Here is a 15,533-nt window from a genome sequence, read left to right on the forward strand (position 1 = left end):
TTAATAATTATTGATTAATAATGTTTTAAAAACTGAAAAATGTAAATGTTTTAACATATTTTTTTTTCTGCAGATGCTGGGGGGTGTTTGTTGTATAAGGTGCGCAGTGGCGCTTGTATGTATGCAACCAGCTAGGAGCGGTTAAATCAAAATCCACAGATTGGTCTAGTGAAGTGTAACAATACAATGATTAGTCGCGCTTAGCCACCCGACAATACTTGGCATTACAGATGTAGAATACACATACATTCTAGCCGCAGTGGATACTTTGTGTATATGTTGGAGATAAGGCACAAAGCATCTCGGTGTACTGGGTATTGTGGTACACCTAAGGATATGGGGTACTTAATGGTTAATCTTGGTAATGACCCAATGTCACACTGATTAAAGCTGGTAAGAGTCTCTGCAAGGACCAAACTATATATCCTACGCGTTTTGGAAAATCTACAGTTTCCTTCATCAGGGATGGTCCTTAGATGATGCCCTATAGTTGCCAATACCTAATCCCATGTGGCACGGCATGCTGAGCTATGTATCTAATCTCATATGTCACAGCATGCTGAGCCATGTATCTAATCTCATATGTCACAGCATGCTGAGCCATGTATCTAATCTCATGTGGCACGGCATGCTGAGCCATGTATCTAATCCCATGTGGCACGGCATGCTGAGCCATGTATCTAATCTCATGTCACGGCATGCTGAGCCATGTATCTAATCTCATATGTCACAGCATGCTGAGCCATGTATCTAATCTCATGTGGCACAGCATGCTGAGCCATGTATCTAATCTCATGTGGCACGGCATGCTGAGCCATGTATCTAATCTCATGTGGCACGGCATGCTGAGCCATGTATCTAATCCCATGTGGCACGGCATGCTGAGCCATGTATCTAATCTCATGTCACGGCATGCTGAGCCATGTATCTAATCTCATGTCACAGCATGCTGAGCCATGTATCTAATCTCATGTCACGGCATGCTGAGCCATGTATCTAATCTCATGTCACGGCATGCTGAGCCATGTATCTAATCTCATGTCACAGCATGCTGAGCCATGTATCTAATCTCATATGTCACAGCATGCTGAGCCATGTATCTAATCTCATGTGGCACAGCATGCTGAGCCATGTATCTAATCTTATGTGGCACAGCATGCTGAGCCATGTATCTAATCTCATGTGGCACGGCATGCTGAGCCATGTATCTAATCCCATGTGGCACGGCATGCTGAGCCATGTATCTAATCCCATGTGGCACGGCATGCTGAGCCATGTATCTAATCTCATGTCATGGCATGCTGAGTCATGTATCTAATCTCATGTCACAGCATGCTGAGCCATGTATCTAATCTCATATGTCACAGCATGCTGAGCCATGTATCTAATCTCATGTCACGGCATGCTGAGCCATGTATCTAATCTCATGTCACGGCATGCTGAGCCATGTATCTAATCTCATGTCACAGCATGCTGAGCCATGTATCTAATCTCATATGTCACAGCATGCTGAGCCATGTATCTAATCTCATGTGGCACAGCATGCTGAGCCATGTATCTAATCTCATGTGGCACAGCATGCTGAGCCATGTATCTAATCTCATGTGGCACGGCATGCTGAGCCATGTATCTAATCCCATGTGGCACGGCATGCTGAGCCATGTATCTAATCTCATGTCACGGCATGCTGAGCCATGTATCTAATCTCATGTCACGGCATGCTGAGCCATGTATCTAATCTCATATGTCACAGCATGCTGAGCCATGTATCTAATCTCATGTCACGGCATGCTGAGCCATGTATCTAATCTCATGTCACGGCATGCTGAGCCATGTATCTAATCTCATGTCACAGCATGCTGAGCCATGTATCTAATCTCATATGTCACAGCATGCTGAGCCATGTATCTAATCTCATGTCACAGCATGCTGAGCCATGTATCTAATCTCATGTGGCACAGCATGCTGAGCCATGTATCTAATCTCATGTGGCACAGCATGCTGAGCCATGTATCTAATCCCATGTGGCACGGCCTGCTGAGCTATGTATCTAATCCCATGTGGCACGGCCTGCTGAGCTATGTATCTAATCCCATGTGGCATGGCCTGCTGAGCTATGTATCTAATCTCATGTGGCAGAGCATGCTGAGCTATGTATCTAATCTCATGTGGCACGGCATGCTGAGCCATGTATCTAATCCCATGTGGCACGGCATGCTGAGCCATGTATCTAATCCCATGTGGCACGGCCTGCTGAGCCATGTATCTAATCCCATGTGGCACAGCCTGCTGAGCTATGTATCTAATCCCATGTGGTACGGCATGCTGAGCCATGTATCTAATCCCATGTGGCACGGCCTGCTGAGCCATGTATCTAATCCCATGTGGCACGGCATGCTGAGCCATGTATCTAATCTCATGTGGCACTGCCTGCTGAGCTATGTATCTAATCATGTCATGCGACACAGCCTGCTGAGCTATGTATCTAATCCCATGTGGCACGGCATGCTGAGCCATGTATCTAATCTCATGTCACGGCATGCTGAGCCATGTATCTAATCTCATGTCACAGCATGCTGAGCCATGTATCTAATCTCATGTCACGGCATGCTGAGCCATGTATCTAATCTCATGTGGCACAGCATGCTGAGCCATGTATCTAATCTCATGTGGCACAGCATGCTGAGCCATGTATCTAATCTCATGTGGCACAGCATGCTGAGCCATGTATCTAATCTCATGTGGCACAGCATGCTGAGCCATGTATCTAATCTCATGTGGCACAGCATGCTGAGCCATGTATCTAATCTCATGTGGCACAGCATGCTGAGCCATGTATCTAATCTCATGTGGCACAGCATGCTGAGCCATGTATCTAATCTCATGTGGCACAGCATGCTGAGCCATGTATCTAATCCCATGTGGCACGGCCTGCTGAGCTATGTATCTAATCCCATGTGGCACGGCCTGCTGAGCTATGTATCTAATCCCATGTGGCATGGCCTGCTGAGCTATGTATCTAATCTCATGTGGCAGAGCATGCTGAGCTATGTATCTAATCTCATGTGGCACGGCATGCTGAGCCATGTATCTAATCCCATGTGGCACGGCATGCTGAGCCATGTATCTAATCCCATGTGGCACAGCCTGCTGAGCTATGTATCTAATCCCATGTGGTACGGCATGCTGAGCCATGTATCTAATCCCATGTGGCACGGCCTGCTGAGCCATGTATCTAATCCCATGTGGCACGGCATGCTGAGCCATGTATCTAATCCCATGTGGCACAGCCTGCTGAGCTATGTATCTAATCCCATGTGGTACGGCCTGCTGAGCCATGTATCTAATCCCATGTGGCACGGCCTGCTGAGCCATGTATCTAATCCCATGTGGCACAGCATGCTGAGCCATGTATCTAATCTCATGTGGCACTGCCTGCTGAGCCATGTATCTAATCCCATGTGGCACGGCCTGCTGAGCCATGTATCTAATCCCATGTGGCACGGCCTGCTGAGCTATGTATCTAATCCCATGTGGCACTGCCTGCTGAGCTATGTATCTAATCTCATGTGGCACAGCATGCTGAGCCATGTATCTAATCTCATGTGGCACAGCATGCTGAGCCATGTATCTAATCTCATGTGGCACAGCATGCTGAGCCATGTATCCAATCTCATGTGGCACTGCCTGCTGAGCTATGTATCTAATCTCATGTGGCACTGCCTGCTGAGCTATGTATCTAATCATGTCACGCGACACAATCTGATCATCGAATCTGAACATGTGACAGTGGGTAGCGCAGCACCAGCTAACAGAATGAGCGCTGCCAGCCATCCACGTCAGACTCTCTTTGCAGTTTCCAATGAAATATCTCTGCACTGTGATCCTAAACTTAATTCTCACTTTACTTAACATTTTGCAAACACCCAGAAGGAGGAGGAGTGACACGAAACACATGGAGAAGACCCCGCCCACATTTACTGCAGTCATCATGCGAGCTAACAGTGCACCAGGTTTTCATTGCAATTGTCAACAGCTGCTCCCCCTAGTGTTTAAAAGTGGAAAATATCAAAACTAATTATTTTTGTTTACCAAAATATTAACACTTATTTTTTTCTGTTGTTAGAATAAGTTTTTTATGATACAGTCCCTTAAATCACACATATGGTGAGATGTTGTAAGTCTTTCTATTTAGCAAGGTTTTGGTAATGCAACAATGCTAACAAAATATAGTGAAGCCTAGAAACAATATGGCATTTATATGTGAAGACTTTGAAATCCGCACGCCGTTTAAATATGAAATGTATTCTGGGAATTAACATATAAAATAACTTTGTCATTAAGGGATTAGGAATAAAGCCTATGTCACTCGGGTGCTTTGTGTGTCTGCATATTCCCGCCTCATTACAGGAGCTGATACTCTGCATTTTGCAGCACATGCCCAGCAGCTATTGTTACACCAGTGATGATACGCAGTAGGAATACTGTCTGCAGCGGCTGAGAAATCACAGCTTTGTTACAGCGCTAATCCTAAGGGAGAAATAACCACTGCCCCCGCCATAATGAGCGCGTTCACTAGGGCACGCACGCTGCCTTTACCAGCCGAGACAGCACTAGATTACTAGCGTCTAATAACCCACCAAGTTCAATACCATTGCATTTTATACACGAATCAACTGTTCATTATTAATAAAACACTATAAAGAGAGACCATAGTTAAGGGGAGGTCCATCTAAATAATATTTTTCTGGTTTGTAATGAGAAAAAAACAAAACAACTCAAATAAGTGAAGGTCCGTCAGATTGGACAGTTACCCTATTCAAAAGACCGTAGATCATTGTGCTCGATCACAAGTGGCAGATGTCTCCAAGAGTCAAGTTCGCCAATTTTAAGGCTTGATCGTTGACCAAACTCACAGTCAGCTAAGAATTCGCCAAACTCGCCGATTCCCAAGGGACAGTCCGACTATGATGTGTGTGGGGATTTGTGACTCTCTCCCCAGGAGATAATGTTGGAGGATACAAGAATTTAGCACTTTGATCTCCTGATCTTTCCCTTCTTTCTGAGATAAGATGCTGCTGACAGAAGTGTTCAGCATTGGCTTAAGCCCCCGTTACACATAGCGACATCGCTAGCAATATCGCTGTAACGTCACCGATTTTGTGACGTTAGAGCGATATCGCTGTGTGTGATACTTGCCTCCGACCGGCTCCCCCGCTGCTCATCACTGGTCGCGAGAGAATGTCCTGGACCGTTTCTCGTCGGGCGCTTCCTGCTGTGACGACGAGCGATGCGTGGACGCGGGGCGGGCGTCAGGATCGCCGCGTCTGAAAGGTAAGTAGCGACCCCCGACCCCTGCTATGTCGCTGGTGAGATCTGCCTGTGTGGCAGCTCACTAGCGACCACTTAGCGATGCACCAGCGATCCATATCGTTGTCGGGATCGCTGGTACATCGCTAAGTGTAACGGCACCCTTCTGCTCTTCTCCCCGTATAGATTAGGAAATAAAGAGAACCATTGGCTGACAATGATCTGATACAATAGAATTTCTTTTTAAGAATGTAAACCACCAGACTCAATATGACCCAACCTGAAATAACTAGGAATACACCGAGCTGAATATTTAATGATGGACTTTTTATAAAAATAAGACACACAGAAGTGATTCTCAATATAGTTCCCACTATTCACAGAGAGCGGGCAGAAACCCGATGTCTAATACATCTGATCCCAAATCAGTATATACAAAAACGCGGATATCTGATGTCCTGAAATTGTGCAACGCTCTGCAGACTCCGGATTGTTACAGGAATGAATGACGGCCAATCTTTTACAATGTCTCTATCAGCTCCAGGATTCGCTTTTGCTCGCTCTCCCGGAAATCTGCACTCTTCCCGTCACCGATGTTCTCGGAATATTCTGCAACAGATAAAAACATTTTAACAATTATTAATTAATTGCTACACATCAGAACTCGGGAGTTTTACAGCCACATCTAATAAACCATAATGGCCCAGTAATCGGAGGAGAACTGGTGTTTGTAGGAAATGGCTGTCCCCGGCTAAACAACCCATCTAAAGAGCAATCACTAGTTGAATGAACAAGAAGCTTGTTCGTCGGGTGCAATGATTTTTATGCCGGCAGCTCATCGCCCCATACAAACATATGTTCTACAAACAACATGATATGCTGTGTGCAAGAAATTTTAGGTTAGTAAATGACCACCAATCAGCTTATATAGCCTATCAGCATCAGCGGTTATATACTTCACAAATGATCTGTTGTGTACATATATATTGAGTATATGTACAAGCTGAAATTCTTCAAAAAGTCCACCTCTTCGGGGGACTTTCAGATCTATATTATTCCCTGTACTTTCCTTGAGAAATTCAGCAATATTTAATTTTTGGAACAAATCCACAAAAAAAAAAAAAAAAATGTTTTCTTCTAAGGAAAATGCCCTTTACCTGCATAGTTTATGACATAGTCTGTTAAAGGGGTTGAAGGGGTTGCAGACATTTCTAGCTATAACCTATTGGCAGAGAAAGCTGCAAGTAGTGTGAATGAACTGGTGACCATGTAATTCATGAAACCAAGCTACAAAGAGAGACCCTAATTAACGGTTGCTATAAGGGGGGCCTTTACAATAGGGCACATGGACATAAGTGGAATGAATACGACAAGCTGAAACACTGTTTCATACTCACCCTTCAGTATATGTCGAATGATTTTGATGGAGCTGCCCCTCATAGTCAAAATCTGCATTACTCTCTGTCGTACCTACAGCCAAGGAGATAGGACATAAGTATGAAGGCAGGGAGCACACAGTATAAGCTTCAATCACAAAAGTCAGCATCTAGAAAATCACTGCGGACAATAAAGGAAGGCACCATCCTTTATGTACAAGGTGCACGGGTTTCTCACGTGAATAGGCAATAACTTTGCATTGGAGACAAGCCGTGCAGCATGTCCCCAATGGGCCGGGCGCTGCAGTCACCTGTGGCATACTACTGTTGCAGAGCTCTGCAGTGATGTAGCACAGCAGCTGAAGCAGGAACAGCCCGGCATCCAGTCTGCGCAGGTAAAATTCGTCTTCCAAATCATCATCTAGTATTTCACCACGCCGCACCATGTCCTAGTTAGAGAAAGAAAAAGTGATGAATGGTGGCTCGACAACAGCATACTGTTTTCCCACTTCACAGGATGGGCCATTACTATTGTTGCAAAACTTTAATATCAGATTTTCTTTTTTTCATTAAAAAAATAAATAAATAAATACGGCTTGTTAAGGGTCTGTCACACATAGCGATATCACTAGCAATATCGCTATAACATCACTGGTTTTTGTGACGTTATAGTGATATTGCTAGTGATATCGCTATGTCTGATACTTACCTCCGACCGGCTCCCCCGCTGGTTATCGCTGATCGCGCGAGAACGTCCTGGACTGTTTCTCGTCGTCAGCTTCCTGCTGAGCTTCCTGCTGTGGAGACGAGCGACGCATGGACGCGGGCGGGAGGACGCAGGATCACCTGGTGTGACAGGTAAGTAGCGACCCCCGTCCCCTGCTATGTCGCTGGTGAGATCTGCCTGTGTGGCAGCTCACTAGCGACCACTTAGCGATGTACCAGCGATCCTGACTGCGTCATATCGCTGGTCGGGATCGCTGGTGCATCGCTAAGTGTGACACTACCTTAACCCTGTAAACTTTAATCTGAAATATCAAGAAAGCCCTTAAAGGGATCCTTTCATGTCCCCAACACTATTATCCTGCAGGTAAGAGGTTAATCTGCAGGTTAATAGAGTTATAATGGTGTCTGGCAGCTGCACTGAAAGAGCTGATACTGGGAGAAAATGTACCTTATTCCTCCGGTGAGCCGCCGGCAATCACTTTCAGTTATAGAAGTGTGCACGGAGAGGGTACAGTCACTGCTCAGTACACACTGAGCGGCGGCTGTAAGCATGCTTCTGTACCTGAGGGGTTTAGTTTTAAAATACGTACAATTGTGGGGTATGTGTGACTTTTTGTTTGCTTTTTATTCTAGTTCCGATGCCAGCAGCTGCATTGGAGGGGCAATCACATGTGCCCACTACGTAAGGGAACGAATATTCTCTGCACTGCATGCTCATGGTTGTGGATTTCTCTATAGCAGTGGGCACAGGTTTTAGCCGCTGCAGCCACTCCTGCCTCCTTTGACCTGCTGCTCGGCCGCTGCAGCTCCCGCTTCCATCTTCTGGGACCCTCTCTGTAGTATAAGCCGAAAGGGCCTTTTTACAGCACAAAAAATGTGCTGAAAATCTCAACTTATACTCGAGTATATACGGTAATTCATTTTTTTCCTTAATTTCCCTAAATATTTTTTCTTATTTTGCTGGTGTGAAACACAGAAAATCTGGTCTTACAAAGGGATGGGAGAAGGATTATATAATTGACCTCCCTTTTGTCCTTGCCGCCTGTCGGCTACCCCTCCACGCTAGGTGAAGTCAGAAGGGTGGGAGCATTTAATAGGCTGTATCTTAGCCTGGATCGCCGTCACAACAGCTAAGGCTGCAGTTTCAACCCAGATCAAGAGATCACAAGATTAAATGCAGTCAGGATCATATTCCTCGCCAACTGTTACACCGATGCCTCTACCGTGTGCCAGTCGTTGCACTGGTTGCCTAACCAATATAGAGTTCAATATGAACCTATCACTCTCACCTACAAAGCTCTCCCCGCTTCAACACCATCCTACATCTCTTCCCTCACCTTAGTCTACCACCCTACCCATGCCTTCCGTTCTGACCCAAGATTAACATCCTTAATAATCCAAGCCTCATATTCTTGTCTCCAACACTTCTCGAGTGTTGTGCCAATTCTTTGGAATGCACTAGCCAGGACACTTTGATTAATCCCCAATACCCATAGTTTTAAGCGTGCCCAAAAATGCATTTCTTCAGACTGGCCTATCGCCTCAACATACGTATCTGACTACCACTGTGCTGACCATTCAAAATTTTCTTCAAAACCAGAACCCTAATATCATCTGTTCTCACACCCTCCATGGACTTAATAGCCCCTCTGTGTCTGTACTTTTACACATACTGGTTGGTAACCGGTTCATGCAGCAACAGGAACACCCGATTCTTACACTATGGCTGGTCCAAACAATTAAAGCTATTGTTACCACCCACCTTTCGTGTCTCCCTTTGCCTCATACATTGTAAGCTTGTGAGCAGGACCCTCATTCCTCTTGGTATCTGTTATGATCTATGTGATTATTGTTATGCTGTAATGTCTGTCTGTACAAATCTCCTCTGAAATGTAAAGTTCTGCGGAATATGTCGGCGCTATAGAAATAAAATGTATTATTATGTGAGAATCAAGAGTGAGAGCTGCAGATAGACATGGAGGTGTCACTTTACGCTGTGATATCTGGTGCTGAATTGTGGGAACAGCGGCGATTCTAGTGTAACTGTAAAGCTCACAATATTAGCTTTAAAATGAGTCCTGGATGGCGGCTGTGATATGGCCAATAGTAGCCAGGACGTATCTCATCTCATCTATGGCTTCTGAGCTGTCACCCTACAATGATGTATAAGATATGTGCTTGGCAGGTAAAGGGTTTGCCTGGTTTAGGAGGGCAGTTCTCAAATACCCTATAAAGTATCAATAGAGGAAGGAAGACAAAGTTTAGGACCATCATTTAACAGCAAGACCAGAGATCAGTTACAGAGAGTGTGTCGCTGGCATGTTTGGCATCTGCCGTACAATCAATGCAGCCCTTTACAGCCATTCAGTGTGATGTGAGCACTAAAGTGGCATCGGTTCAGCAGGTGAGGTTTTTCCCCCACCTCCATGGGCACATTAATTGTCCATGGGTTGTCCCTTAGTCGATTGGTATTGGTTAATGCACTGATTTATCACACGCTTTGCCTTTTGAGAGATAAAAATTTAGATATCATTAGATCTTTATAAGGTAAAATAAAAAGCACTGCTAAATAGATTCTCCTCCATTTGCAGGGTGCTGATGACTACACAGCCCCCGTCAGTGGTGGGCAACTAGAAGAGCTGCCTCACAGACTAAACTAATACTATACTTGCCGATCTGCATAGTAGAGGTAGACTGGACGACGTGTCCTATGTGCAACATTAAGTGCCTTTAGAAATGTAGGCCTTCACGATACTAACGTGTTTCTCGCCTTCAATCTTCTTGTCAGCCACCCGCACAGCTTCTAAATACTTGAAATACAGCTCCATAAGGCGGTCCACCTGGTAAATGGTAATGAGGTCCCGAGTCACACAGCAAATCTCCGTATCATACTATGGGGACAAGTCTTTGTGAGCGACACTCACCTTCTCGCTGTCATTCTCGGTGAACTTGTTGAGTAGTCTGGTTCTTTGCTGCCCTTTCAGATTCCGCAGTAATGAAGCCAAGATGGAGCAGATATGTTCTGTATAGTAAAAAAAAGACAAGTTACAATAGAGACGCTGATATCAAAATGTATAGAATGCTTCTTAATGACATACAAGTGATGCTAAACTGCCCATTATGGAATGCAGCACAGGCCCTGAACAAGAGTATCAGGATGTGAGCAGGCCTCCAGCTGCCCTGGTAATCCACCGGTGCCGTGCGATCATGTTGGTAAGGAGCAATGCAAGCCGATGTGTCCGCTCCATTTTAATACGTTGTAAGAGTTTGACAGCGGCATCTATATGGTTAACAGCAGCGATCAGCGCTCAGCTATCTGCTGGTAGACACAGATACCAGCGATGTTATATAGCAGACATCTACTGACAACAGCATGGACAAACATGTGCATCTTTTTATGCCAAGGGGTAAAAGGGGTTGGCAAGTTTCTATTTTCCCCCACAAACAGTGACACTCTTGTGCAGGGCCTGGTATAACAGATCATACCCATGTACGAGAAGAGGACCGAACGGCACTGGCAGACACAGCCCTGCAGCACATGTGGGACGGAATCTAAAGTATTAAGAATTATTTTCCACGTTTTATTTGTTTGCTTAACCAATATAACCGCTACTTCATTTCCCGTTGATTATGGTCAGCACATCTGCTTGCTTATGCCAACTGTTATAGCGTTAGCCAATACTGCCCTTCAGTATGCCAGTAAAGCTGGATATAAACAAGTCATATTTACTGGTGATTTCTTTACACTTAATGGAAGAACTATATCTGCATCACTAAAATAAAAAAATAGCCTTTATATATTTATAGTAATTATACTGCAGTGTGGATCATCTCACAAAAAATGAATGGCAACGTTATCTACATGAAAGCCAAGATGGAGGAGCCAGTGAGAAGGTCAGAGCCGGAACGACAGTGACATTTCCTACTGGGAAAATAACGGCAGCACTCCGGTCCTTAGTTTCCTGAGTCACAAACAGACTAACAGTGTCACATGGGAACACGGTCTAAGATCAACGCATGCTGTGTGCTCCAGGGTAATCAGATGGATTAGTGCAAACTCTGGAAACGACTCCTCGGAACGTCTACAAGGACTTCCTGGGGAAGAGAATAGCTATCCAGCTTGGCATCCGAGAGCAGTATATTTACTGCATACGAGGCGTAATTTACACCCTGCTTATAACCTTGTGCAGTGTCAGTGCTCTCCGAGCCGTGGCGGGCTGCACTGCTGAGGCTCGGAGCCTTGTGGGTGCTTGCGGAGGTGAGCGTGAAGAGCCACAATTCATCATGCAATGCACAGCGCCAGCTCCTTGGCGGCCTCACCCTCGTGTTCCTTCTCGGAAACACCGCTTTTCTTCATCTTTTTGGGCGACTTCATGAAGAGTGGGAAGATGGTCCTGAGGCCGAGGATGTCTACAAACTTGTGGCAGTTGTCACTGCCTTCAGGGCCAATCATGGCGTGGTCCAGCACACGAAGAGCGCTACAGCGGGACATTTTCTTCTCTCTGCAAAGGATCAAGGATTACAGGACATTGTTGCAACTCATCCATGCAGCCTAACATCAGCAATGCATGTTCATAAAGCCGCACATGAATTACACTTCTTGCTTTCAGAAGCCTTTACAATGGGGAGCACCTCACCTAAGCATAAGGTTCATGAGCTGCAGGCCTTCACCTTTCAGGAATCGGTCTCTGTTGCTGCTCAACATTAGGCATGAGCAAAGGGCATCAAACAGGTTTTCCATCATTTCCTGCTCCTCTGCGGTGCTGGGATCATGCCGCTTAAACACCTAAGAGGAAGCAACATGCTCAGCGATACACTATGTTCAATGAACAACTTCACCCAAAATACAAAAACCTAAGAGCTTCCACAAAGGCGTATACAGCAAGAGCCAAAATATCATGCAGGCACTATATCTGGCATGTTTATTATGTAAAAGGAAGAGAAGACGTGTCTTTAAAGGGAATCCATCAGCAGGTTTTTGAAGTGTAATCTGAGAGCAACATGATGTAGAGACCAAGACCCTGATTACAGTGATGTATCACTTACTGAGCAGCTTGCTGTAGAGCTTTGATAAAATCAAGTTTTATTTCCTCAGACCTACGAGTTCTCTGAATGCTGTGCTTTGTATAACCTTACCCACACTACTGTGGCTACTTTCTTATTACACCATGCATAGGCAGAAAGCTGCCAACCAGTGCTGCGGCACGGTTATACAAAGCTCATGAACATGGAGTACTACATGGCAACAGGTTTACTAGTCCTGTAGTGATAACCTGCTGATAAGTGATTTTATTGAAACTGCAACAAGTAGCTAAGTGACATATCGCTGGTATCACGGTCTCTGATCTCAGATTAAGCAGCACAAACCTTGTGACAGATACCCTTTAAGGGTAAGTTCACACAGGACTTTTTTGCCGCTTTTTTTCTGCAGCAAAACCTGATCTTCTTGGCAGGAAAGAAGCTGCGGCAAAAATGCAGGTTTAGGTGCGTTTTTTTCTGCGTTTTTTTTTGTCTCTTTGTCCATGCTATTGTCCACGACTTTTCTGCAGCAAAAACGCTGAAAATAATGACACCTGCATTTTTGGTGCGTTTTTTTCAACACCCATTCAAGTCAATGGGTGAAAAACGCTAAAAAACCAGAGCAAAAACGCTGACAGAAGTGACATGCTCTATGTCCAAAAAACACAGCAGAGCACAAAATCCTGATCACACAAAAAAACAATATGTGTGCATGAGATTTCTGAAATATCATAGGCTTTGATGGTAATGGAAAAAGCAGCTGAAAATAAGCAAAAAAAAAAAAATTAAAAAAAACGCAGCAAAAAAGTCCTGTGTGAACTTACCCTAAATCTGTATTTAGCTGACACCAGAGTGGGCAGGCAAGAAGCTGATGTTCTCAATTGTGAAACGGTCCATACAGATTACGATAATATGTGGAATATCTCAGTACCAGCTCTAAGCAATATACACGGCATTATTCGTGTACCTAAAGAGCAATTCGATTTAAACTGGATTGCAAAGGAAATTTAGCAGAGACTCAAGCTGGAATATCTTCATGGAAATGTATATAGTATATATCTTTAGCACTGATATATCTCTCTATCACATCTGTCTAACCACACCTGTCCAGATGCTAATGAATGTACGATTCCTGATCAAAGCTGTATCCCCACGGGCGCATGCCACACTGGCAATTGGTGGAAAGATAAAAAGGTAGCTATGAGAAAATGATGTGAAGAAGAGCAATAATCAATACTTCAGCAGAGTCTGGGTGGCATGGGGTTTGGCATTAGACAGTATCACAGGCAGGTGCGTAGTAATATTCTCTTGTAAAAGCTGAGACAGCAGTCTACCACCATATGCTCGGAGAGATGCCAAGGTGTAAGCGGGCAGCGAGTGGGAGGCTCTCACCGATAACTGCTGAAGCAGCACGTCTATTCCATCCAGCTCCCCCAGGAGCTCCCGAGTGTCTGAGAGAAAGGAAGATAATGTCAGCAGAGAAGAATAAATCCATCAGCAAAGAGGATCAATACACAGTGACAGGGGGCAAGACGGTGCATGAGACTGAGGAGGGAGGAGAGGAACGGAGAGAGCGTTGTCAGGAGCAGGGGAGGACTGGGGAGAGCGGGAGAGGGGTGTCATGAGTAGGAGAGGACTGGGGAGAGCAGGAGAAAGGTGTCAGGAGTAGGAGAGGACTGAGGAGAGCGTGAGAGGGGTGTCAGGAGTAGGAGAGGACGCTTAAGAGGGATGTCAGGAGCAGGGGAGGACTGGGGAGAGCGAGAGAGGGGTGTCAGGAGGAGGAGAGGACTGGGGAGAGCGGGAGAGGGGTGTCAGGAGTAGGAGAGTACTGGGGAGAGCAGGAGAAAGGTGTCAGGAGTAGGAGAGGACTGGGGAGAGCGTGAGAGGGGTGTCAGGAGTAGGGGAGGACTGGGGAGAGCGGGAGAGGGGTGTCAGGAGTAGGAGAGTACTGGGGAGAGCAGGAGAAAGGTGTCAGGAGTAGGAGAGGACTGGGGAGAGCGTGAGAGGGGTGTCAGGAGTAGGGGAGGACTGGGGAGAGCGGGAGAGGGGTGTCAGGAGTAGGAGAGGACTGGGGAGAGCGGGAGAGGGGTGTCAGGAGTAGGAGAGTACTGGGGAGAGCAGGAGAAAGGTGTCAGGAGTAGGAGAGGACTGGGGAGAGCGTGAGAGGGGTGTCAGGAGTAGGGGAGGACTGGGGAGAGCGGGAGAGGGGTGTCAGGAGTAGGAGAGGACTGGGGAGAGCGGGAGAGAGTTCTTAGGAGTAGGATAGGACAGGAGAGAGCATTGTCAAGAGCAGGGGAGGACTGTGGAGAGCTGGAGCGGGGTGTCAGGAGTAGGAGAGGACTGGGGAGAGCGGGAGAGGGGTGTCAGGAGTAGGAGAGGACTGGGGAGAGCGGGAAAGGGGTGTCAGGAGTAGGAGAGGACTGGGGAGAGCGGGAGAGGGGTGTCAGGAGTAGGAGAGGACTGGGGAGAGGGGCGTCAGGAGTAGGAGAGGCCTGGGGAGAGCAGGAGAAAGGTGTCAGGAGTAGGAGAGGACTGGGGAGAGCGGGAGAGGGGTCTTAAGAGTAGGATAGGACAGGAGAGAGGTGTCAGGAGTAGGAGGACTGGGGAGAGCTGGAGCGGTGTGTCAGGAGTAGGAGAGGACTGGGGAGAGCGGGAGAGGGGTGTCAGGAGTAGGAGAGGACTGGGGAGAGCGGGAGAGGGGTGTCAGGAGTAGGAGAGGACTGGGGTGAGCGGGAGAGGGGTGTCAGGAGTAGGAGAGGACTGGGGAGAGCGGGAGAGGGGTGTCAGGAGTAGGAGAGGACTGGGGAGAGCGGGAGAGGACTGGGGAGAGCGGGAGAGGACTGGGGAGAGCGGGAGAGGACTGGGGAGAGCGGGAGAGGACTGGGGAGAGCGGGAGAGGACTGGGGAGAGCGGGAGAGGACTGGGGAGAGCGGGAGAGGACTGGGGAGAGCGGGAGAGGACTGGGGAGAGCGGGAGAGGACTGGGGAGAGCGGGAGAGGACTGGGGAGAGCGGGAGAGGACTGGGGAGAGCGGGAGAGGACTGGGGAGAGCGGGAGAGGACTGGGGAGAGCGGGAGAGGACTGGGGAGAGCGGGAGAGGACT

General features: G+C 46.7%; 1 protein-coding gene across 1 annotated transcript in view; it reads right to left on the reverse strand.

The window, feature by feature from the left end:
- Positions 1-5,616: 5,616 nt before the first annotated feature.
- Positions 5,617-15,533, reverse strand: part of CTNNBL1 (catenin beta like 1) — a 30,395-nt gene continuing 20,478 nt past the window's right edge. The window contains exons 9-16 of the mRNA XM_073555275.1: positions 13,824-13,882; positions 12,050-12,198; positions 11,733-11,914; positions 10,337-10,434; positions 10,172-10,252; positions 6,998-7,135; positions 6,708-6,780; positions 5,617-5,919 (exon numbers count right to left, since the gene is read on the reverse strand). Coding sequence (XP_073411376.1) covers positions 5,831-5,919; positions 6,708-6,780; positions 6,998-7,135; positions 10,172-10,252; positions 10,337-10,434; positions 11,733-11,914; positions 12,050-12,198; positions 13,824-13,882 — 869 coding nt within the window. The 3' untranslated portion in view covers positions 5,617-5,830. The remainder of the gene's footprint in view (positions 5,920-6,707; positions 6,781-6,997; positions 7,136-10,171; positions 10,253-10,336; positions 10,435-11,732; positions 11,915-12,049; positions 12,199-13,823; positions 13,883-15,533) is intronic.

The sequence above is a fragment of the Dendrobates tinctorius genome, unplaced genomic scaffold (assembly GCF_039654945.1).
Source record: "Dendrobates tinctorius isolate UK_male_01 unplaced genomic scaffold, ASM3965494v1 ptg000223l, whole genome shotgun sequence".
Taxonomy (NCBI): domain Eukaryota; kingdom Metazoa; phylum Chordata; class Amphibia; order Anura; family Dendrobatidae; genus Dendrobates; species Dendrobates tinctorius.